Consider the following 25,975-nt stretch of genomic DNA (forward strand, 5'->3'; position numbering starts at 1 on the left):
TAAAGCAAAGTGTGATTTAATATTGAACAAAAGTGGTTACACAACGCTGTGGTTATTCATAACGTAATACATGCGAGAAAGGAAATAATCAGCAATGATCATCTTCAGGGTGAATATGGTTACAGTTCAACCAATAGTGAGTAATATGGTCTACACTAAAAGGCCAACCCGGCAAAAGCACATTAGACGGCAAACGTCCTGTTAACAGAAAAACCACCATTTGTCTCTTGATATGTGGCACCAAATGATTCAGGGACGGGTTGTGCTAAATAACAGCCATCTTTAAACAACAAACGTTTCTGACTGTAGTTTCAACACAAAAAAAAGTAAGACGTTACATGAACGACTGAGGAAACTAAATCAGTGGCACGAATATTAAGAGCTAAATGGGCTATTTTCCACTTTTCCTCCCTTTGGTGGAGTGTGTGTCACTTTTCCTCCCTTTGGTGGAGTTTATGTCGCTCTTCGTTCTCTGCAAGCGGGAAAAGATCTCCTTGAAGAGGGCTTTGTACTCGGGAGTGTTTTGGCTCAGCCGCTTGTCCACAGCCTCCACTTGTCGGCTGATGCCCTCCAGGGCCTCTGGAGTCGAGGGCGTCTGCGGAGGAGTGGGCGGCTGCTGGGGTTCTGCGACCCGGCATTCCTTCATGGACGGGTCCCTGGACACGGGCCGGGAGGTCTGCACCTCAGCGTGGCATAGACTCTCCTCGTGGCGCCGGCACTTCCCTAGCAGCTCCTCATACTTTTCCAGAAGGGCGTGATACTGCTCATCCACCTCCCGTAGGATGGACATGCCCCTCTTCCGGACGCCATTAGCGTGAAGCGCGTAGCTGCCTTTGCGTCTCCCTGAGGCGTCGAGCGCAGAGATGGCGTCTAGAGCCGTGTCGCTGCAACTCTTCCGGACGGGTGCCCCACCATCGTTTGAATCCCCGTTCTGAGTTCCAGACATAACGGCGTCATCCGGCGTGTCCGTCTCGGGGGCGCAGTTGAGCAGCGTCTGCTCCAGGCCCTCCTCTCCGCTCAGCAGGCAGGCTCGGGACTTGCGGAGCTGCTGCATCTCCTGGAGCTCCGCTTCCAGCTCGTGCACGCGCCGCTGGCAACTCTCCGCACCCATGAGGCGCTGTTCCAAGCGCTCAAACTCTTGAAGCACTGCGCCACATTCCCGCTCAGCGGCCTCGCGCCGACCGCGTTCAGCCGCCACAGCGGCGCGCAAAGATGACACCATCACGCGCAGATGTTCGTTCTCTTCGTCAGTGGGCTGACATTCCTCTAGGTCGCCGCTGCCCGGGTACGACACCATGAAGCTATCCTCGTACCTGAAAAACAAACACCAAACCATAGGCACAGAGAACACATTTTCTTACATATTATGACGTACATCCGGGAGTGTAATGTACTATGGAGAAAAGAGAAAAAGTAGGGCATGATAGGTTGATGTTGAGGCCTTCAAAAGTGGAGGCAGATGAATGCAAACTTGGAATGGCTTGGACCATTTGGTCACAGTCTGGAGCGCTGCATGTGTACTGAATGTTAAATAAGTTAATGGTAATAAGACTCTGTACAAATCCCCATGGTAAACAGAGGCTCCGTGGATTTGCACAAACATAAACAGACAGTGAATGGGAAAGATTGCGTGCGTGCGTGTCTGTCAAGTCATATATTTGTGAAAAGGTTGCCGTGTCCAAGGAAAGTAAAATCTTTGTCGTATCATCCTTTTAACGTAAGGGAGGCAGATGCTGATAAAGAAGCCATAGACCTTAGTAAGGATAGATGCCATATTAGCCCCTTTCACACATACAGTCTTTACTGGTAAATTACCAGTAACAGATCATGCGTGAACGGGACCTTTCAAAAATACCAGTAAATTGGTTACGGCAATCAAACGCTCTCCATTGACTTTGCATTGCGTGAGGCTGCCTCCTTGTCATTTCGGACTTATAACAAAAAACAAAACAATGTCTAAAAGCGGATATGTGACAAAGTGTTCAGCAAACAAGCTAAACAAAACCCAGAACCAAAAACCCAGAAGTTTTAATAAGCTGTTGACCCAAAAAACGAGCTTATAAGGACACAAAAGTGGATACAGGCCATTGAGACAGAGCGCGACACGTTATATTACACTGAGAACTACGCCCACTGGAGGGGAACGTAATCGGCGACAGGAAATATAATATATAAAACTGACATTTGGATATTTGACTTAACAGTGACAAAATGTTTACTGCACACATATACATACTGAGTGTCAGGATCCCAAAATGGACCCATTCTTCCTGCTGATGCTTCACGTCTTATTGCCTTTATCCAATTTGTCTCCTTAAATGCTCGTTTTTTTGGGGTCGACAGCTTATAAAAACGTATTTCTGTGTTTTTTAGCTTGTTTGCTGTACACCTTGTCACATATCAGCTTTTAGACATTGCCGCCTCACGCAATGCAAAGTCAATGGAGAGCGTTGGATTGTCCCCCCCCCCCCCGGTGTGGGCGTGGCCTAAATACGCTCTGTCTCTATATTCACGTATGAAGTCAGAAAGCACTGCCGTAAGTCTGCTTTGGGCCAATAAAAAGTTCTTATGGAGATGACGTGATTACTCACCGCTGTTTACAGTAAGCTTTTTAATAGTTTTTCTATTTAAAAATGGGCTAAATGTTTATCTTTGATCGTTGCGATACGTCTTTTTCAATGTGTCGCGCTCGAAACCCAGCCTTCTTTTCAATTCATCGTCGCTGCGGCTCTGCAGTTTGATACTATTACGCAAGTTTCGTGTTTTTAAGAGCAAACACATGTTCTGTCATCTGTTATGCCTGTCACTCAGATGTCAAAATATGTTGTCAAAGTAAACAGATAATGGAACTAAAGACACCGGCGCAGCCTTTAAAGGAACACTCCACTTTTTTTGAAAATAGGCTCATTTCAAGTCCCCTAGAGTTAAATAGTTGAGTTTTACCGTTTTTGAATCCATTCTGCCGATCTTTGTATCTGGCGGTAGCACTTGTAACATAGCTTAGCATACATCATTGATTCTGATCAGTCCTGACTTTCAATAGTCCTGATTCTGACTTTCAATATTTTTCCTATTTAAAACTTGACTCTTCTACAGTTACATTGTGGGCTAAGACCAACTGAAATAGAAAAGTTGCGATATTCTACACCTATATGCGCCGCTGCAGCCATGGTACGGCCGTGAAGATCCGCGACTATTACGCAGGAATGAGAAAGTAGTTCCTAGCCATATAGGTGTAGAAAATCGCACATTTTCAGTTTTAGTTTGTCTTGGCACACAATGTAACTGTAGAAGAGTCAAGTTTTAAATAGGAAAAATATTGAAAGTGTCTTTGGTCATTTTTTGAATGAGATGCTAATGGCCTGATCAGAATCAATGATGTATGCTAAGCTATGCTAAAAGTGCTACCGCCAGATACAAAGATCGGCTGAATGGATTCAAAAACTGTAAAACTCAACTATTTAACTCTAGGGGACTTGTAAAATGAGCCTATTTTGAAAAAAAGTGGAGTGTTCCTTTAAAGATAATTTCCGATGACTGACATCACAGAATTTACCGGTATTTTACTGTTGATGTGTGAACACTCTCTTACTTAACCCTCTGGTGCTCTTCGTTTAGGGGTTGCATTGGTTGTCTTACCGGTCATAAGTGACCGGACATCTAAAAATGTAACTTCCTCCACCCCGGTAAAACCAATGCTATTTATTTTTATTCAATAATATTTTTTCTTTTGTATTTTGAGATGATTTGATGGTATTTTTTAATATTTATGCAATAATTATGATCTTTTTATGCCATTAAAAATTATACTTTTTCTTTTGTAATAGTTTTTTTTATTTTAAAATGTATTATTATTATTGCAGTATTTCAGGTTAAAATAGAGACTATTGCTGTGTCCCAATTCGCATACTATCCGTACTAAATAGTATTCGAAAAAAGAATTAGTATGTCCCAAATCTTAGTATGTTGAAAAAAGTATTCCAAAGATTCCCGGATGGTTTACTATTTCCGGTCAGAATCCGAAGTGCAGATCGATGCGCACTCTAACGGCTGATATTGCCCACAACCCATTGCGAGATGGACGAGGATTCGATTAGAACTACAAACGCGGATAAAAAGTGTTAAAAAACTACAAACATGACGGTTATGCGAGTCTGGCGGTTAAGTGGAGAGGATTAGATAAAGTGGTTTGAGTGATCAATTATTAGTATTTAACCTGACGAAAAGATATTTATTCAATATTATCCACATTATATTTCTCCTTCAGCAGCATTGAGAACTTTTGTAATGATACGTTTGGCCATTAACTTTGCAAACACATGAGAGGAGTCTCTGCATTAAAGACCCACGAAAGGCAGATCAACGAGCGACTACATTGCTCTCCGATACGGTAGGAAATTAAATTGAAAGTGGGGGATTTGAACTGTGACGATGATTGACAGGGCAGTTTAAACGGTGACGGGAGGCACGTAACAGAGTCCGTTAAAGATGACGAAGTAGTATGTCCCAAAGCTTGCATACTCTTCTGCTACACACTCAAAAGTATGTACTTTTTCTTCACAAAAAGAGTACATACTTTTAGGACGTAGTATAAGTATGCGAATTGGGACGCAGCCTAGGCCTTCAAAATAATTTTTTTGGAAGGCAGATTAGCGCCCTCTTTTGGAATTATTTAAGAAATCATGCAACCATGGATGTAATCACTAGAGGTCTCTATGGAGAGGCTTGAGAATTCCCTAGTTCTGTTTTGAACACATTTAATGATTTTTTTTGATGGATTTGAATATTTATTTAAAAAAAAATCTCAGACTATTTATTATAAAGTTTTAGATATTTTTTTTTGTTTGTTAGAAATCTAGATTTTTTTCTGAGAATTTTTTTGTGTGTTTACATACCTAATGCTAGAAAAGTCACCAGTTTCATATCATTCTGATGAAGCTGTGATTTTTAAAAATTCCAAATGTGGTTCATAGGTTCCGTTTTTCATAGGTGTGTGTGTGTGTGTGTGTGTGTGTGTGTGTGTGTGTGTGTGTGTGTGTGTGTGTGTGTGTGTGTGTGTGTGTGTGTGTGTGTGTATATATATAAGTGTGCGTGTGTGTGTGAGTGGATGTGTCAATATCACACTTGATGTTTTAGAGTGTCACCCCTTTACTGCTGTGTACTTTTTTTCAGCATCGTGGCCGATTTGTAAATTGCACACGAAAATATTCAGAGAATTTTTGTGTTTTTGTCAATTTCCCATTCATTTCCTATGGTCGCTCATTTATGACCGAAGACAATGAACGCTACTTTTTTTTTACGACCAATTAGCATGCTCGAATCATGACCCCAATTTTTTTGTGTGTTTACATACCTAATGCTAGAAAAGTCACCTAGTTTCATATCATTCTGATGAAGCAGTGATTTTTTAAATTTCAAAACAGAATTTTTTTCGGTCAGAAATGACCGAAGAGCACCAGAGGGTTAAAGTTTATTTTGGAAAGGTCATTGAACTTTCGTCCCTCACAGCCTCGTTTTATAATTCCTGCAGTGTTGGGAGTAACACGTTACAAAAGTAATGCAGTACAGTAACATATTACTTTTTGCTGTAACGCAGTAGTGCAAGGCATTACTAATCAATTTTCAGTAATATTTTACTCTGTACATGTTCAGTAATAATAGTAAGAAATAGTAAGAATAGCACAACGGCGACCACGCAGAGTATAAACACCTCCGGAAACAGACGAGGCGAGCGTGCAGTCAGTAAAACTAAAGTAAACAAGGCTTAATGGATGAAGATGGCAGAAGACGACTGTACATTCGCGAGATGGACGTATGGGCATTACTTCGAGTTTGTCAGAGATAAGGACAAGAAGAACATAATGGTCAAATGCAACCTTTGTGTAAAACCGAAAGAACTATCGACGTCGCAAAATAGCACTAGCAATTAAAAAAACATCTCTTGCACTTTGCGCATAGCAGAATTGTGTTGTGAACCTCTCGAATTTAAAGAGACAATAAGAAAAGAACAAAATGTGCATCTTGACTTGGCATTAGAGTTTACATACAGTTCTGTTGTGTCTAATATGAATAGACCCAAGCTATTCCCAGATATTGCCAGATAATAACTTTACCTCTATACTTAACAGACTCGGATCGTTTGTGATTCATCCTTTCTGACATTGTCTTGAGCCTTCACTTTGTCAATTATATTCTATATTGTTGGTAGCCTGGATAGCCCACAGTCATTATGCTACATCATATCGCTTCTACTGGATGTAAAATGCTCTGTAGTAGCCTACATTTAGTAATTTTAGAATGTTAAGTTCTACTTCTGTAGTTATGTTGGTGAAAGTAACTCAAAAGTAATACAGGAGTAATGTAACGCATTACAATTCTGAGACGATTGTAAGGTAAAGAATTACTTTTAAATAACAGTAACAAGTAATCTAAAATGTATTACAGTTAGGAAGTAAAACACTGAATTCCTGTCACAAAGTAAATATGTCGCTACCCTGACTAAGGTCTATTTCGTTCTGTTCTTTTCTTTCTTGGAAATTACTGTTCATAGTGAAATATTGTTTCCCGTGTCACGTTTCCCTGTGCACACATTTTTTTTTTAATGGCACGACTCGACTCCACTGCAGACGTAATAAATCGTGACGTACCTGGGAGCGGTGCAGAGCTCTTTGAGGCAGGGGAAAGAGTGCACAGTCTTTCTCCTCTCTTTCTTTTCTCTGCGAACCCTGAGCTCTTCCAAAGTGCGCAGCTCCTCCACGCGAGCCGTTAGCGTGTCGACCTGCCCCTGCAGCATCTCCATTGTGCTCGTCAATCTGTATGAATACGTGTTTGCATATGATCACCATAATCCATATCAGAAATGTATTGTTCTCTGGTATTGTCCATTGGATTGTCAGATAATACAGAAATGTACCATCACCCTTTAAATAATGTAAATGCCCTGATATAATTCCAGTAAAGGAATACAAAAGGGAAAAACGTCGAGACTGTAGCCTGGAGCTGCACTATCATGTCAATACAGTAATCCTGATTTGATGGAAGGCAAACAATGGTAAGCGGGAACTAGTCAGATAATGAATCTGACGGTTTAGCTCATGAATATTAATAGATTGAGGCTCCAGGAATATCAGCATGACCAAATTAATATTTATGAGCTGAGCCTTTGCCAGAGTAAAGGCCTGTTCACACCAAGGGCGATAACTAAAAATATAGTTTTAAAATTATGATAGTCCACACCACAATGGTAATGACACATGGTTGGAATCACTTTCACAACGATTTTTTCTAGCTGATAAACAATACAAACATTGGCAACCAATCAGAAAACATCCTGCTTTATAGAGCCCTTTAAAGGGATAGTTCACCCCAAAATGAAAATGACCCCATGATTTACTCATCCTCAAGCCATCCTAAGTGTATATGGCATTCTTCTTTTTGTAAGTTGAATGCCGAAGGTGGTCTGGCAGAAGCTAGATATTTTACTTTATAACATGTTAAATATGGATATTTTTCTTACATAAACCCATGACTTTGCTTCATAAGGCCTTTATTAACCCCTGGAGCCGTGTGGAGCACTTTTATAATGGATGGATGCACTTTTTGGGCTTCCATTCACTGCCATTATAAAGCTTGGATTAGCCAGGACATTATTTAACATAACTCTGATTGTATTCGTCTGAAAGAAAAATGTCATATACACCTAGGATGACTTGAGGGTGAGTAAATCTTGGGTTCATTTTCATTTTTGGGTGAACTATCCCTTTAAAGATGATAAAACTGCAGCACATGCTTATGATAAACAGAACGATATGGTGAGCTAGTGTGGACACTAATATTGTTATCGTTCTTTATGTGTGAACGGGCCTTTAGACTTGTATAATTTTAGGAATATAGCCGTTTTAGAGAGAGGTACAATGGAATAACTGGTATTGTTGCATATTTGACCTTGAAGTAGCAGTACTTGTGTCATTCCCGGTGTGTAGTGCATTTCCCATGATGCTCTGATAAAGGGTGGCTCACCTGTCAATCTTCTGCTGAGAAGCTTTGCTTTCCAGCACCAGTTTCTCATTGGTTATCTCCAGCTCTCGGGCAGTCACATCCAACTGCTCGTAGACTTTAGCGTGCTGCTCGTTCATCTCGCGTAACATCTCCATCTGCTTGGTCAAGTACTGACACAAAGAGACACATGCAGACGAGTGATTCTCTAATTGGAGGTACATTTTGCATTTCAAAAAGTAAAAAAAAAAAACTGTTCACTAACAGAAATTCATTCCAGTATTCTTATTGAAAACATAATTTACAATTTTCAACATCAATTTCAATTATTTAGTGCTTGCCAAACACAAGATACCCTTTTCTTTTCTTTTTTACTGTTGATGAAAAAAAAAACTGATTTCTTTATAGTATAGCATTGTTTGTCAACTCAGAACTGATAGTATTTATAGTATTCTCAACACTGCTACCAAACAGAGTTTGACAGTAACAGAGTTGACAATTTTAAACTTTTTAGCCAAAAACTCCACTTATATATAACTCCTGTACAAACATTTAAGATTAAAATATCTTCTCCGAGAGAAATTTCAGTGCTTCAGATCTTATCAGTGAGGGAAAGTGACATAATTTCCTGTATCTTACATAGTTGTGGGAGAGAATTCCACCAATTTAAAGGCTAAGTATGGTACGGTAACAGAATTGATGCAAGATTTATAGACATTTTTATAAGATAAAAGTTATTTTTAAACTATTTAATGTTGTAGACTTAGGAAAATTACTATTTAGGGCTTTTATAAATATTATAAATTCAATAAATGAAATATTACCAAAAGAAAAGTAAAATAACATAAAATATTTTGATTACACAATGATACATGATGGAAAAATACACTAACACCAATTCGGACAACAGGAAATCATGATTTTCAGCTATATAAGAAAATATTGTTATGGCCTGTAACATCTTGTGATTCATGACAATGAGTAACAAATGATTACAACAATTAAAAATGAATAATATATTCTTAACCTCATCATCCTAATATATAAATATAAATATATATATATATATATTAGGATGATGAGGTTAAGAATATATTTTTCATTGTAAACAGTGCTATTAGTGAATGTGCCTTTTATTTGGCAATTAGTGTATAAGAGTAGTTTTGTGATTGTTCTTATGATTTACAGTATGAGAGTATTGATTTTATTGAGAGTATTGAATGTTTTAAAAACCTTTAGGTACAAGCTTCATTAAATGAATCAGTCTGTTTCAGTGAATCAATTCAATATGCTGATATTATGTAAACCTAATTAGAAACTGTTCATAAAACTGCCAAAAAGAATGTGAATGTGAAGAAATATCACAGTATCTTGTGCTTTTCTCCTTCATTTGATGGAGTAAATGTTCACAACTACAATAAAAATGGCACCTGTGTTCAAGCTATTATAAAATGGCATATTCTTGAGGTAATCTCTGGTGAAATGTGTTTTTGTGTTAAATATTGCACTGAACTTTCCTTCACTAAGCTTAAGACGATAAACCCCTTACATTTCTTTTCTTTTTCCTGTGCTTGAATTCATACGGCTGCAGTCAAAACATAACAGTCTCAGCATTACTGGTCTGAGATACCTAAATGTTGTGCAATCCATACGGAATGAGGCCAGTCTCCAAATATATCTAAGAAACAGCAGCTCATTGTTCTCAGATATGTAACAGAGTCTTTGTTCAGTGGATCTGGCACACAGACAGGCGACGTGCGCCTCCCACCGCATGTGCTCGCATCTACAAACACGCTTCATGCGCTCCATTAGCATCGTGCTGATGTGTAATTGGCTCATCGGCAGGAAATCTAGAAAAATGATTCTTCGCTAGGACATGCGGGTCAGAGGTCAGGACAGGGTTGTGCGCCATTCAGAATATAATCCTTTTGAATTCAATTCATTTCCTTAATTTCGCACACAGCAGAATTCTAGTTGCAATTGTCTTTTTTAAGGAAGCAGAATTCAAATAACTTCTGTTCGTTTTTAATAACATGAAATCAATATCAATATCCTGGAATGTTTTCCTCAAAAAATGTAATTTCTTCTCAACTGAAGAAAGAAAGAAAGAAAGACATGGACATCTTGGTTGAGATGGGGGTGAGTAAATTATCAGGATTTTCATTTTGAAGTGAACTAATCCTTTAACTATAATGCAGTATATTGATGGTCGAAAACATCGGAAAGAAGACATTTTATGTGCATCACTCAAAAAAATCTAATACGTCCATAAAAATGTGTTTTGTATTTGACAGGAGTAGATTAAAACGGGGACCAGTAACACACCTAGGCCCTGTTTACACCTGATATTAAGATGCGTTTTGGTTGATCGGATCACAAGTTGATGATGCTAAATACAGGTGTAAACAGGGACTAAACGTTTTGAGCACTTTCAGAGGTAGTTATATTGCTTTCGTAGTGTAAACGCTCATGTGGCCGAATGTGTTCGACACCGGGTGCGCACCAAAATGGCTAGTGTGAAAGCACCCTTAAAGGAACACTCCACCGTTTTTAGAAATAGGGCTTATTCAACATCTTTCCTACATTTAGATATGTGGGCAAATGCATTTTTGTCTCAGTGCATGCATTGTTTTAGTTTGGCAGGGTTGCCGCTAGCTTAGCTTAGCATAATGAATGGAATCCTATGTTGCCAGCTAGCATGTCCCGAGTGAAAGTGATCCAAAACCCCCCCCCCCACCTAATTACTTCTTGTGGCCTGCGTATTCACGAGTACAAATAGCGATGCAGATCAAGACTAGCCGATTTCCTAGGCAGATATTGACTTGGGACTATATTATGGGGAAGCACTGCTACTTGGGCGCAGAAATATCACACAACACATGAAATCCCACAACTTCCGTCAACACACTGGCGTGAATAGTAGCTGGCTATTTTTCATACAGTACATGAATGGCGATGAACATGGCGGATTTTGTGAGAGATGAAGAGGGTTACTTCTTAGACAGTCAGGATACAGAACCATACCTCTATGAATCAAGAGTATTCAGAAGAGGAGCTATGCCTGTGTGCTTTGGAAATAGAACGACAGGAGGAGGAGGTTGCGATCGCTCAACAGCCGGAGGACGTGAGGATGAGAGCCAACACGAACTGGTGGTGTGAGTGTGGTGGAAAATGTCACTCTATGCCGACTGAAATAGAGTGTCTGTGCTGTGGCGAGTGGGACAAGTTACTGCCATCGATGACCAGGCTCAACGCGTCAGTCAAAGATAAGACACTCTGTGCAGGTCACGCCGGTATGTTATACTTTTTTCCCCCATTTTTTGTCGCGTTGCACGCTGGTATGTTGACGGAAGTTCGGGGATTTCATGTGTTGTGTGATATCTCTGCGCCCAGTGCTTCGCCTGTGCTTCTTCCTAATATATAGTCCCAAGTCAATATCTGCCTAGGAAATCGCCTAGTCTTAAGGCCTTTGCACACTGAGTCCAATATTTGCATGCGAAATTTTCGCACGTCAAAAAATTAAATTCGACCACACGTTGTCAGTAACGCTTTCACACTGCCTCCGAAACTTTCGTCTGTCAAAAAAAAATTCGGAACAGGTTCGATTTTCTGCATTTTTCGCATCCGTTTTTCCCATCTACAGTGCTGATGCCCAACCTAAAACTGCTGGCAATGGTGGTGAATGAATCACCAGTGCTCAGATAACTACAATTATCTATAGCCTACAAATATTATTGTATCAAAAATACTACTAATATTATTATATCACAGCTATAATTATAGCACACCAAGTCCCTGTAAACCGGGTGTGTGTCTGTGTGTGTGTCTGTGTGTGTGTGTGTGTGTGTGTGCGGATCCCTAGGATTAATTGATTCACGGAAATTGGTGGTCTTCTTTTTAATATGTGGCTCCAGTATCGCTAGCAAAGCATCAAACTGAGTCACTGACATTCTAAAGTAAACTTTGAATCGGTCTGGATAATCCCGCAGCTACTTGATAAGGAGGTGGAACTCTCCTTCCTCTATACGCGATCGCAGGAGTGGATGATGGACCCATTATTTCCTCTTTCTTTTTCTCTTTTTAAGAAGAGAGAGGACACAAAATAATCCTCACTACTTGAAGACGGCATTTTGTATTGTGTTGCGTTTTTTTCCGTAACGCATTCATTAATACGCATCGGACTCAGTGTGAAAGGTCTCTGTGCGTGATACATTTTTTGGATCACTAATACGAAAAAACGCATGCGAAAATTTCGGACTCAGTGTGCAAAGGCCTTAAATCTGCATCGCTATTTGTATTCATTGTGAATACGCAGGCCACACGAAGTAATTAGGTGGGGTTTTTTTTTTTTTTTGATCACTTTTACACGGGACATGCTAGCTGGCAAAATAGAATTCCGTTCATTATGCTAAGCTAAGCTAGCGGCGACCCTGCCAAACTAAAACAATGCAATTTTGTTTGAGATATCACGTGGGCGAGGAGGCCGTGCTGTGAGCCGGTTAAAAACCACGGAAGCAGACAGCCAATATGGGAAAGTCCCAAAGTAAACCTGACTCTCCATTTTCTTCCACCACAGATAGGGGTTTTCATCTTTATTTTTATTTATTTTCGTTCCCATTATAACTGTTTTAATTCTCTTACGAATATTTTTATTTCATTTCTGTGTAAAGCACTTTGAATTGCCACTGTATATGAAATGTGCTAAACAAATAAACTTGCCTTGCCTTGCATGCACTGAGACAAAAATGCACTTGCCCACATATCTAAATGTAGGAAAGTAGAATAAGCCCTATTTCTAAAAACGGTGGAGTGTCCCTTTAATCTGGTTTACTGGCAAATAACACTTTAACAGTGATGTTGTTTTAAAGTATATGTCTAACTACAAATATGTGGTACATAAAGAAGCCCAATTATGTGAACGTCAGTTCTGGATCATGAGAGAATGCATTCACAAGCCCTTTTTGAGCAGATGTTGGGCTGGTCTGTACCTCGATTTCCTGCACCTGCTCTTCATTGTTGATGTACATCTGCTGCAGCGAGTCCTCCAGCTCCTTGTTGCGCTCCAGAAGGGTTTTACCCAGCTCCGCTGCCAAGTGCAGATCTGAGACAAAAACACAACACAGCATCAAGGGATCTGCAAGGAGCTGATTGGTTTCTTTTTTTCTCCATTAAACTGCACATTGTGTACTGCAGGTGTTTTAGCATTGGGGAAAACATTCTGGTTACCATAGTTTCCCATTCATTTCTATAGGGCAATTAAAGAGAACCCACCACATTTTTCCTTAAAATACAGCTGCAATTTAAAAAGCAGCTAAAAGAAGACAGCAGTGAGAACATGCAATTTAGCAACAGGATGAGAAATATGAAATCATACCGTTGGGGATAAAAAAATAAAAAAAAACACAAAAAACTTTTATTCAGCAAGGACACGTTAAATTGCTAAAGACGTGTAATGTTACCAAAGATTTCCATTTCAAATAAATGCTGTTATTTGAACTTTCGAATCAAAGAATCCTGAAAAAATATGGTTTCCCCAAACACATTAATCAGAACCGTTTTCAACATTGATAATAATCATAAACGTTTCTTGATCAACATATCTGAGTGATTTCTGAAGGATCATGTGACACTGAAGACTGTGGAGTAATGATGCTGAAAACACAGCTTTGATCACAGGAATAAATTACATTTTAAAATATATTAGAATAGAAAACCGTTCTAAAATGTAGTAATATTTCACAATATTACTGTTTTACTGTATTCTTAATCAAATAAATGATGCCGTCATGAGAGACTTTTTTCAAAAACAATTTTTTTAGCAACTTCAACATTTTGAACAGTAGTGTTTATCTGAACACGCATATTTTATTACAGGTAAAATAAACATTAACCCTCATATCTCCCTCACACTTTGTAATAAATCCTTCACTCACAGGTCAAAATGACTTGCAGCCCTAAATTATACTTAATTTTTTGTTTCTCCAGAAAGCTCATTTAATTTTTATATTTCTAGAGACTATTTTTAGAGATTTTTTGTAATTTTATTTACATTTAAATTACTAGATTTTATCAATAAATAATAATTTAAGCACATACAGTTTCATGCATAACCCTTTTAGTTCAGCTCAAAATATCTTACATTGGGTGTCTTATGGAAAATAATAATATAACATGATATTTCATGACTCTTGCCACTAGATGGCCTTATAGCTCTATATGGAGCAAATGAGCTGTTCTGCTGGGTCCTAAAGTCAGTCAGTATGCATTCAGATCAATCAGATCAAGCAGCAACCTCCAGTTTCTCTTGAAGCCAATATGGAAGTGACTTAAACTGCAATTCATCGACTGGCCGCTAGAGACAGGCTTCAGAAGGGAGCAGAATCTCATTGAGCCCCATGTTAAAATGCCCAACTTTACAGCAGTAAAAAACATGTGTACAGCCTGGTACAAATTGTGGTTTTGGTCTATACGGCTAATTTTCCCCTTCATGACAACAATGAGGGGGGTGAATTTTTTTTATAACTTATTTGTTTACATTATATAAAGCATTAAAGTTCTGCATAATTAAGGGTGTTGCCACTTCGAGTGACAGATGGATTGCCGTTTGTCTGCTGTCTGTTAGTCATCGCGTCACCTCAGCTCCACCCACGTCCCGCCTCTTTGCCCATTTTCTGTTATCCGGGAGTGACATGCTGCCAAGATGGCAACGGCCAGCTTGTCCATACTTTACGCTTCAGAACTGCTCTTCAGAATCCTATGGGTGACGTCACGGACACTACGTCCATATTGTTTTACAGTCTATGATTCAGATACACATGCAGACATTATAAAATATTTTTTAGTAAAGTTTTAGCATTTTTAGTTAGATTGTTGAGCATTTTTTAGGTTTTTCTATGTATACTGAAGCGTTCTTCACATTACATTCATTCCTGAGGCGGTCAAATTGACCCGAGAGGGAACGATTTGTTACTTTTTAAAATTTCAACCACAAACTCCTCAAATCCAGTCAATTATTTTTGTGTATCAAGTACGACAAAAGTCCTAGGGTCTTGGACTATTCCGATGAACACTTGATTTTAAAAAATACAAATAATTAAAACCAAGTGAGGGAAGGATGTAAATTCAGTCTGATGGGACTGTTTTTCCCCACACCAGTATATGATGTTCTGCTTAATGTATGTATCTGAACTGAAGCAAAATCCATTAATATCAGTGATTTTGATTACCAGATAAAATACAGAATTACACTGATAATATAGCAGCAGAGGAAAAACACCTGACAAAGTTGAAATGATTGAGGTTCTGCATTTACTACTTAAAGTCTGTAAATGAGGTAAGTGTGATGCAAATGTGAGATTCCACACGCATCTCTTTCATCTTTTTATTGAATTGTGCAGTTCTTTGAGCTTGAATAAAACATTTACTGTGTGTAGAGATGGTTCACGCTGCTCTCTTGTTATTGTCAAGCAGCTCTATCTCAATAAAGCAGAGCGTGTTTCTCTGCTGTAGGAATTAGTGGCTTCAGAGTGTGAAAACCTGAGAAAGGAGCGAAACGAGGGCAGAGAAAATCCTGCCGTTTAATTCCGCCTAAAGGAGGTGATTTTATTTAATCCTTCGTGTTTTCTGATGAACATGAGCCAGAGTGACGTCAGCCAAGATACGACTGAAGAAATCAAGACGAGGAGAAAGAGCGGCAGGATCTGTGTAATAGTCAGTACAGTCAAATGGCCTTATGTGACCTTTTTTTTTTAAACAGTAGAAAGAATACGATAGACAATTAGAAAGGTCACAAGCTGGATTTCAACTACATTTCAAGATCCTGTCTACTTGAATGGATAAAGACCAGAATCTCCAATGAATGGTTTTCTTATAGTAGCATGTTTAACTGGGATGAAACCTTTTAAAATCAACTGACAATGCAAATTTTGGGTTATTGCATAACAAAGTGTGGTTGGAAATGGCAGGATGCGGATCAATTCTAAAAATGCACATAAAAAAACACATGCACTCAATTGAGGTGGATAGTTTTTATCCGATAAGAATACATGCGCATAAACTACAATGGAAACACATGTACCGAATACATCCCTCGATGCACAACACAAAACCAACGTGGATGTGATTGAATAACTGGACTAACCAGCGGACCAATTGCATCGCAGCATCTCAAATGTTAATTTGGCCGTTCTGAAATGCCTGAGCCAAAGTCTGTCATCAGAATGATTTGGTTTATTTCCCTTCCCTCTCACACGATTGCGTTCACAAACACTAGCACCACCATTTCAAAGCGCAAGTCATTTATGATGGAGGAGAAAAGATTCTTCCCCTGATTATAGCAGCTTAAATTTGTATTACTGATATTTTAGTAAATTTCCCAGGAAGTGATTTTGTTCTCTTGAACACATTTGATGCTTTATTCGTAAATTTCTTAATGTGAAATTTCTTTTGCGCATAAGTTAAATTCAGAAATTTGGATGAAAACATAGCTAATGACTCGCGGTGCTGTTTTTGGTTGTATTGGGCCCTATCATACACCTGGTGCAATGCGACGCCAGGCGCGGCACAAGTGTTTTTTGCTAGTTTCAGCCCAACACAGTTATAATTTTCACGTCCAGCGCCACGTTGTTTAAATAGCAACCTTCTGTTCGCCCATGGGCGTGCTGGTCTGAGAACACGGTGTGTTTAGGCGCATTGTTGGCGCTGCTATTTTGAGGAACTGAAAACGACAGTATTTTTTGTGTTATATTGAAAGGGTGTGTTAGTAATATGCGCCTATAGGCGGGTGCACAACGCGTGTACACTCTGCTTATTACACACACAGGGACGCGCAGCAGCACACACACATTTTTAAATATTCAAAATAAAAGGATTCCTCTCTGGGGAAGCGTTCAGTCTTTCCTCTCGCAAATTCCTCCATGTAAATAGCGAATCCGCCATGGTGCGAGCGCAACTGGCTTTTAAAGGGAATGGGAGATGAGACTCTGATTGGTTTATTGCACGTTACGCCAAAAACACACCCATGACTCATTAAGAGACTAGGTACAATCCTTTTGGACCATGCGCCTGGTGCGCTAACCATTTTTTCCATCATTAAACAAGCAAAAGTGGATTCGGACCAAAGTGCACTTCCAGACCATGCGCTCAGATCATTAAAATAGGGCCCTTTGAGGCTGTTGTCCTTCTGATTCTTTTATGATAGCAGATTTGTTTCTGTCTCCCATTCCTCGTTTTTCCTACACAGCCGTATCTCCATAGAGAGCGCAGTGTGATTTGACACCAAACCCCCTATCCAGAGACACAAACACAGTCCTCCAGTCTCCTCAGATGGCGTTTTAATACCCAGCAGACGCAGGGAACATGCTAACGGAGACAGTGTCACACACAGTGAGGAAGTGACATCGTGGGAGGTGCTGAAGTATTAAGAGCAGAATCGTTGACCTCCATTACACTGATATGAATGCAGAGATTTATCATGAGATGAGACGGTGCAAGCGACAAGGCAAACATGCTATAGTGAGGAAGCACAGAGCACCACACGCATAAATCATACAAGCGCTTTCCTCCTGTGTCTGTGTGTGGAAACGGATCCCATGAGAGTTGAGGGGGCGAAACACGAATAACAATGTACATAACACACATGCTGTAAGTGGGTATGAAAACAATATTACCTTGACAGTCATGTCAAGTTTATATATTTATACAGCACTTTAAACAATACAATGCTTAAACGCAAGCAGCTTTACAGTATTAAACATGAAAAACTGTGTCAGTGTTGCCGTCTTCAGATTCTACTATTAATCAGTGCCCCAGTGTGTTCAGGTTTTTACTCACGGATGTCCAACCTTGAGTCATACTGAACAAGAAATTAACTGAAATTTCCATTTTTCCAGAAGATTGACCATCACGATGACCAATGGTAGTTTCCGGAATGTTCCCTTTGACAAGCCGTTCCAAACTCCCAAAACTGACTTAATTTTGGCCTGATTTTGTTCAAAATTCCGTCACACAGTTCGTTCTTCGATATTGCTTGAAGTATCCACCTTATTTTTAACATAAGAACTGCGCGTCCATTTGTAACTTGAATGTGTGAGGCTTCCAGTTCAACAAAACAAAGAATTTATGATATTAAGCGTAACATGGTTATATTGTGCTGCCCCTACTACATTACTGTAAGGTTAATACTGCTCTCGCTGCGAATTCTTGGCACTCGGAACAACAGTAGAATATGATATTCTGTACAGTCAGACATTTTTAGTAACAGCCTTGAAACAAGGTCAGGGGTGCTCTCCGAGGACCCACATCCTAATTAAGGATTTTTCTTAATTAACTTTCCCAGTGAGGATGTGCTCCTCTGAAGAGCATTTCCAAGCTAACATGCACGTTACAGACACACTCGCTCGCCCGAGGCCATGAGGACATACACAGGCCTCATCATGTGCACTGATGATTTCTGCACGTGTGGTTTCATATCAACACATGACACGACAGCAAACCAAGAACAAACACAAAGCCCTTTACAACTACTGCTCAAGCTGAATCATTAGATCCTCTACCAGCACACATCAGAGGTTTAACCAGATTTACTACTCACTTTATCATGAGTAGAGCTTGCCACCAAAATGCTCAAGTCATAAAAATGTACTGTATATAATTTCCTGAATGTCATTGAATTTGGCAAAATATGGAGTGATAGTATTGGAAAGATAGAAAGTAGGGGTGTAAACTTAACCAAATTGTGATAAAAGTGCAAAAAAAACTGCTATTGAAATATGAAATCAGCAGGTTCTCTGCGTGTCTCTGTGTGAATGAATAGCACAGGTTCAAACACGCATTCATTATTTAAAAAAAAAAAATTGGGTCAAGTTTTAGCATTTTTAGTTTGAATTTTGAGAATTTCTAGGTTTTTCAATGTGTTCCTCGCATTCCATTAATTCCTATGGGGGTCAAATTGACCCACGATGGAAGGATTTGTTACTTTTTTAAATTTCAACCACAAAACTTTTTTTTGTGTGCATTCGTGGTCCAAGTGCGACAAAAGTCATAGGCTCTTGGACCACTCAGATTAACTCTCAATTTTTCATTTTTTTATTAGTTTCAGATCAAAATGACCAGAGGGAAGGATGAGGATTAAAGTATTAAAAAAGAAAAGAAAATAAAGAACAAATATCTGAAAAATTTAAAACATTTCATATGGCACTATTATGGCTACAATTGTATTGAATTATTATTTGGTTAAAGTTTCATGAATTCAATTGATTTTTACACATCTTTTTTGATTATTGAAAAATAAAACCATTAGCACATTTGCAGCAGAAATGTGCAGGATGAGTTATGAGTTAAAGTTGAATGGTTATGATTAGAGGTTTGTTCAAAAAAATCCCTTAAGAATTAGCAATAACAGTGTTTGCCTTAGCAAACATCACTGTTTAAATATCCAGCTCATCACGTAATTATGTGTTATGGAACCAAATGCGAGTAGACTAAAATAGACACAATGCATGATAAAATGCAAATGTGCCGAGATAAAACTCATATTGTAGACATTTGAGCTGTCATAAAAGCTGATTATCTCCATGTACTGTGTGCTTAGTGCTGTTTTCAACTGAAGTGTCTCATGGCTAAGTGATGTCATCTTTCACCCTCATTCTGCCCAGCTGTATCATCCCCTACAAAAGAGACAGTGGTGTCTGGAGTCCTAATCAGATCATCCCAGCCTTAATGCTGTTCACTCATATACTGAAATCGGCCACGGCAGAGTGAATCCGCACTAAAGTCGTGTGCTTTTGGGTCAGCAGGGGAAATCACTCTTTAGGGTGAAGTGGCCCTGAAACCACAAACTAGTCCAGATTTCAAAACCAACGTGCCACCATGTTATTTATCAAAACGCCACTAACTGAGCATGGGTGATATTTCACTCTTTTCAGATCTGAGCGGGCACTTCCTAAAACGCCATTTCCTCTCGTGATGGATTGCTTAGAGATCCTGAAATGGATCAATATGGAGTCTCTGCTAGAGAATGTGTGTTAGGCCTCCATTAGCACAAAGTGCATGAATATTACTTAGCTAATTTGATTGTGGAGAAATATGCCTCTAAACATGGCATCATTAGAGGTCTTCCTGTCGCTGACGGTGCATTTCTGGAGCACGTCTCACATGCAAACCAACCTTAATGCGATAATGGTGCAAGTGAGCCAATGCCGTTGATAAGAAGACATCCAATTATCCTTCTGGATAAATTGAGAATCATGATTTTCTGTTGTTGTTGTTGTTGTTGTTTCAAACAGAGTCATGATTTTCCCATGATTCTGAATAGACAACTAAACAAAACAACATGCAATTTCCTAGAGGTTCTGACAAAATTATAAAATAATAATTTTTTTGTATTAATTTGAATTATTTAAAAACAATAGGGTTGAATGAATGATTCAATGACTCCCTCATGAAGACTTCACATGTTTCATGACTGGATGAATCAGCGTTTCTGAACGAATCTCTTGAATGAATGATTCAATGACAAATACATTTTTAACAGTCACTTTTACACCAGTTACTGGTGTAACGATGTAATCAATACAATCATTATTTGAAGTACTTACAAAAGCTGATTTACTCTATTTTGATCACAGCCATAGACATCAGTGTTTATATCCGAACTATAAACTTTTAACAAGTAATCGTGCAGCTCTACATCCAATAATACCGAAAGGCCTGTTCACACCAAGGACGATAACTATAAAGATACACAGCTATGCCAACGATAATGGCACAGAGAAACGATATCATTGGAATCACTTTCTGAACGATTGTATCCAGCTGATGAGCGATAAAAACATTGACAGCCAAACAGAATCCGTCCTGCTGTAATGAACTCGAGCATTTAAAGTGGCAGACAAGCGCGCGCTTAGAATAAACAAACAATATCGTCCGCTGCATGGGTGTCGGAAGCAAAATAAATGTGGGTGTGTCCTCCCCCAGAATATTTTTACTGGAGTAGATGCCATTTACATTATGTACAAATAGGCCGCATTGTTTACTAAACATCTGGTTGGTCCAGACAAATTTATAGAAGACACTCAATTCATTACAGTGGCGATAGTGTAGGGATAAAGCACATGGTAGAAACCCAAGGTTCGAACTCACTCTACTCCCTTTTCCCATCACATGTCAGACCAGAAAGGCATTTATTTTCAATAAAAATTAAGAAAATATTCGAAATGTGGAAATAAAGTGCCTAACGTTTGTTTACTAATAAAGTATTTATCGGTTATGGGTAGGTTAATGGACATGCGCTGAATTAGAGATGGTAAAGGTGGGTGGGTCTTGTCCCATGGTTCCGACACCCATGGTCCGCTGGTGTTGACGCTAATATAGTTATCTTTATAGTTATCATTGTTGGTGTGAATGGGCCTTAAGGCTACGTCTACACTAATCCAGATAGATTTGAAAATTATCCAGATAGCGTTTCCAAAACGATCTCCGTCCACACTGAAATGTCGGAAAACACAAAATTCACATCTCCGCACAAGCATAAAACCTCATAAAAACTCACTTGATACAGACGGAACAAGACATAATAAAGTTATCACGCAATTCTTCAGGCAGGATCATTTTCTCTCACAAAATATCTCACTCACCATTAATATTTGGTCCTAAAACGCAACTGCTCTCACATTTTGCCGCAGGACAGCAAATGCAAGTAGACTTTCTCTCATAGTTGCAGAACAGTGATATAAACAGTAACATATTTTAGCGGCCGTGTGAAAGTTAATAGCACATAACAGGAAAATTAGCAGTATAAACATGAATATACTTGACTAAATATCCATAATGGTTTCAAATACCATTTCACAACACGAAAACACCATTTTCAAATGTATCCACTTTGGAGAGCGTTTTCAAAAAGCGTTAATTTTGTTAATAAAAACGCAGTCGCAGTGTGGACGGAAGGCCAAAACGGAGAGAAAAAGAAGATGCATTTTCAAACAAAAACCAATTAGTGTGGACAAGGCCTAAGCTAAAAAAAATTTCTGGCAATCCATGTTTTCACTGTTATATGGTAGGAGGCACTGTTATGCATCTTCTGAAAGAGTACAGAATTGCCAGATCCAAAAGCTAACGTGATCACCAAACATGCAACAGCATGTAAATCAAAACTGCCAAACGTTACCAAATGAAATGACAAACCCAAAAATATGTACAGCATATGACTGTGAACTCTCTTTGAGAGAGGAATAACTTGACTGTTGGTTCCCAACGAATCGCCTCTGCACAGTCATCCTCAGCCAAAGGATCATTGTTCCCGATTCCATTTCAAACCAAATTCCTCAAATAGTCAGAATTTTTCATTCGCCTTCCTTCCTTCCTTCCCCTTCCCACTGCACAGCTATTAGACTAGCTATATGTGCCTCGGATCTAATTTAAGCATTCAGTTACTGGCTCATCATCAGTTCTAGAGCACAGCATAACAAAGTGTCCTGAAATTCATAAAGATCGGTCACAGGCTGTTCTACAGCTCAGCGTTTTCAGCGTGATTCAATCCAGAGGGCAGAGAGAGGGCAATGGCATCATCCTAAACCAAGAGAGACGGGAAGAGAGAGGCGCTCCTCTCATTCAAACGCAGCGTGATGATATTGAAATAACTGGACTTTGAATATAAAAGTCAGATGATCCGAGCGGAAAACTCGAGATTGGAAAATAATCCAATCTGACATGTGAAACAGCTGTTGCATCGTTCAGTCCAGAAATCAAATGGCTCCCAAGTTGAGTTCCCATTACTTTTCCGGTTTTTCCTGTTGACTGGATAGGAAGGAGCTTCAGAAATAATTTGACTAAGAACTCAAATAACTATTTTCTACTAGCAGACAAAAACAAATAATTAAAAATCACATTTATACTTTTATCCAAGGCGACTTGCAAACGAGGAATACAAGCGATTTATAAATGCAATGCACTTTTCACAATGTGTAGACTTTATTTCAACTGAAACAGGAAGACAGGGCGGGACATATCGAACAGCTCCTCCCCTTTTTTAAAATAGTTTATATCACAGCCGTTGAGCTCGATAAAGCCGCAGTTTCCTCCTAATCTCCTCCATCATCACTGTAAAATACAGCATTCTGTGCAGAATTCAAATGGGTCCGATATTTTTTCTGGTCTGCGTCGATTCGTGCATATGATCTGCTCTGTGCTATCGTGAAACCAGACTTTATTTGGCCCAATGGAAATCATATTTACACTGTCTGAATCGTTCCCTAGCCCCTATATAGTGCACTATGTGCCATTCACCATGTAGAAAATAGTAAATGTGTGAACAAGTGACCGATTTCAGCCACAGCTTCAGTGTCTATTTATAATACGGGGCTTCAGAGTCTAGAGAGCATTTGATTGGACAGAAAATCTGACGAGAAGCTGAAGTGCAGTGATGTCATCAAAATGATTGATCCATATTGGCGGAAGTGAGGGACTAAGTTTTGAATGCGTTTTTCTACTAAATGCAAATTGTCATTGTTTTGGAGCACACTTTCTTATAAATAACAGTAAGGCTAACATATTCATACTAAAAGCCAAAAATCCCTATCATTTTGATTTCATGGGGACTTTAAGAAAAGCAAATATCAAGTGATTAATCTGTCTGGCTGATGCATCTCTACTTACCACAATCAAAACAACACATTTATGCTTCGACTCTGCAGACACGGTTAGTGATGAGGAGATTAAACCAGTCTAAGCTAATGTTGAGCATCTGGACTGACACAGATCCAGAGGAAGACGTCATCAATTTACAGTGATCACAGATGGTCTCTAACCTTCAACCTCAACTCTTATTTCTCAATGCATTTACAAATATGACACGATAAAGACTCTATAAGACAGAGGGAACCATTGTTTCTACACACAATGAGCACTTTCTTTGTCCACGGGTTGTCATTCGACCACACACACACACCAGCCTTTGTTGTCAAACTGATGCGGTTTGTGGTGTTTCTTCTCACCTTGCTCCAGGTCTCTCTGGTCGTACCACGGCTCATCCTCTTCCGTCACAAACTCGTCCATTCTGCCGGCTCGGAGCATCAGTGTGTCGCAGTAAACGGGAGATCAAAGATGCGGTGATCTATCAAAGCGATAAAAATACATGAGCTTGCAACATTTGACTTGTCAAGGCGTGCATGCAGAATACTTACAAATGAAGAAAAAAAACACACAAAAAAACACACTGTCCTAGATGTCCAGAAAAGGGCGTTAAAACACTTTAACCAGCTATTTTTACGCTAAATAAATGTGTTTTTGTGGCAGCATCCGAGGTGGAGCGATCCGCTCAACGCCGCGACAACGCAACAATGACAGCGCGCGCTACTTACTGCAAACAAACACACGCGAACGGAGCGTCAAATGTTTCCGGCATGCCAGGAGAAATTTCCTACGAAATAAAGAAAATGTCACGCTGCTGCCATTTAGCCCTGTCACATTCAACCCCTCCCACTGCCGGCCGTGCTAAGCGCAGATATCTCTCCTCATCCGAGTTCCCAACTACATCCCGTTGGTTTCGCCCGAGAGATGAAGTACCCGAAATCCTACTATTGGGAAGGTCAGGCTCTTAATATTCATAAGCAAGTCTTCGCCATTGGACGGCTGCAGCGCCACGTCAACATTCCTCAATAATATTCAGCAACGCGTGAGTCCTGTCAAAACTGCTCGTCATTTTTTACTCCAAAAACTAACATTTTACGATTTATTTTTTAACTTTTGATTTCAAAATGGAATATGACTTGTGGCCAGTTGGATAAACTTCTGGTCGTAACTTTTTTTTAAGTCAGTTACATAAAAAGGTACCTTATATTTTCTAGTTATGTCTGACACTAGTTCTAAAACAGATTGATCCAACCTTTGGACAAACATGAAAACATCTTCACCTTCTATAGCAAAATAAACCCATGCCACTGAAAAATGAACTGACACGTCACCACAGTTTATTAATATTCATAACTTACCGCGCAAATCCTTCATCATAGTAGGAATCGTAATTTCTCCTCTTCCACTGGGAGAAACTGGCAAACACAATAATCCGTTTGTCCGGGAATCCGAGGCTGTTTTTACTCTGAAGAGGGATAATTAGGGTCTCCATTCAGCAGTTACTGTGGGCTCAGTGAAGCGATAAACTCGTTTATTTCGAGCAGGTTTCCCGCAGAGAGGAAGACAATGGCGTGATTAAGGTGTAATTTTAGAAGTGCCTAATAATAGCACGAAGCCAGATTTAATGAAAATGGACTTGTTTTCTTATTTGCAGCAATAAAACTGAATACGAATGATGAGAGACCTAGTCGACCCATAATGCAGTCATAAATGTAACAGCTAGAGCTGAGCAATAGGGTTCCTAACTCCCAGTAAAAAAATCCCATTAATGTTCTCCAATTGATTTTCAATAACACACTTCAAGACAGACCTCTGAGGTTAAGCGATGATATATCCTTCTGAAGAAGTCAGTGTGAACTTCACATTCACAAGTGATTAATAGTTAAAATTCCAAGTGAAAGAACTACACTAACCATAATCCTGAAGAGAGATCTACCAATCAGAGAACTCACCATTACAATCCAGTGCATTAGTGCCCGCCCACTTTCTCAGCGGTGTTGATTCTGTATTTCAGTATTATTTTTTTTCATTCATTTTTCCCATAGATTTTTAAAAAATTCTTTGTTAGTGTTATAAGCAGGGTTGGGGAGTAACGGAATACATGTAATGGCGTTACATCATCAGGATACAAAAAATTGGTAACTGTAATTCGTTACAGTTAAGTCAAAAAACAAAGTAATCAAAATAAGTTACATTTTTTTAAAACATGGGAATACTTTCAGGATTACAATGGTTTAATTTAAAACCACATAAATCAGTATTTTGACATCATAACGTTATATGCTTGGTACGCAGGTCGACTTACGGCGAAAGAGTAACCCCTGATGCGATGGAGCATTGCACGCTTTGA

General features: G+C 39.2%; 1 protein-coding gene across 3 annotated transcripts; it reads right to left on the bottom strand.

Moving 5' to 3' along the window:
- cdr2l (cerebellar degeneration-related protein 2-like) lies at positions 1 to 24,551 on the bottom strand. Of its 3 annotated transcripts, none has more exons than XM_079833072.1 (6): positions 24,354 to 24,551; positions 23,988 to 24,106; positions 12,984 to 13,096; positions 8,020 to 8,168; positions 6,648 to 6,812; positions 1 to 1,313 (listed from the first exon to the last, which is right to left on the bottom strand). In XM_079833072.1, the coding sequence occupies exons 2-6, from the start codon at positions 24,064 to 24,066 to the stop codon at positions 392 to 394; spliced, it is 1,428 nt and encodes a 475-aa protein (XP_079689198.1). In that variant the 5' UTR covers positions 24,067 to 24,106; positions 24,354 to 24,551; the 3' UTR covers positions 1 to 391. The 3 variants fall into 3 exon arrangements, with proteins under 3 accessions (XP_079689198.1, XP_079689199.1, XP_079689200.1); XM_079833073.1 differs by having other exon boundaries at positions 2 to 1,313; positions 24,177 to 24,544; XM_079833074.1 differs by having other exon boundaries at positions 2 to 1,313; positions 24,210 to 24,542.
- Positions 24,552 to 25,975: the final 1,424 nt, after the last annotated feature.

The sequence above is a fragment of the Gobio gobio genome (assembly GCF_949357685.1).
Source record: "Gobio gobio genome assembly, chromosome: 1".
NCBI classification, from domain to species: domain Eukaryota; kingdom Metazoa; phylum Chordata; class Actinopteri; order Cypriniformes; family Gobionidae; genus Gobio; species Gobio gobio.